Source organism: Buceros rhinoceros, unplaced genomic scaffold (assembly GCF_000710305.1).
Source record: "Buceros rhinoceros silvestris isolate BGI_N320 unplaced genomic scaffold, ASM71030v1 scaffold1406, whole genome shotgun sequence".
NCBI classification, from domain to species: Eukaryota; Metazoa; Chordata; class Aves; order Bucerotiformes; family Bucerotidae; genus Buceros; species Buceros rhinoceros.
This window is the reverse complement of record NW_010419094.1, coordinates 84,561-84,896: the sequence shown is the minus strand read 5'-3', so window position 1 is coordinate 84,896 and position 336 is coordinate 84,561. Positions and strand designations below refer to the sequence as shown.

Genomic DNA, 336 nt, shown 5'->3' with positions numbered 1-336 from the left:
AGAATGGAGTGCTTGGGTTGAGGGCGGAGGGAGCAGCCGTGCCCGGAGGAGGCATAGGATTGCTTTGCGTTGCACTGCGCATCCTCCCTCCCTCCTTCCCTCCCTCCCTCCCCCTACCGCTGCAGGCTTCCTCCCTTCATCTCTCCATCCTGCCCCCTCCTCCCGCCCCACATCCCTCCAGCCCGGCATCCCTCCTTCCTGCACCCCTCCCTCCATCCCTCCCTCCATCCTTCCCTCCGCCTGTGCAGAGCCGCGGACATGGCGCTGAGCAATTTCCTCTTCGCTCAGTGCATCTGCTATTTCCTGGCCTTCCTTTTCAGCTTCATCGTGGTGGTG

General features: G+C 63.1%; 1 protein-coding gene across 1 annotated transcript in view; it reads left to right on the top strand.

Annotated features, from left to right (window-relative positions):
• The first annotated feature begins 258 nt into the window (after positions 1–258).
• TMEM179 (transmembrane protein 179) overlaps positions 259–336 on the top strand; it is an 8,658-nt gene continuing 8,580 nt past the window's right edge. Inside the window, exon 1 of the mRNA XM_010138752.1 lies at positions 259–333. Within this exon, the coding sequence (XP_010137054.1) occupies positions 259–333 (75 nt within the window). The remainder of the gene's footprint in view (positions 334–336) is intronic.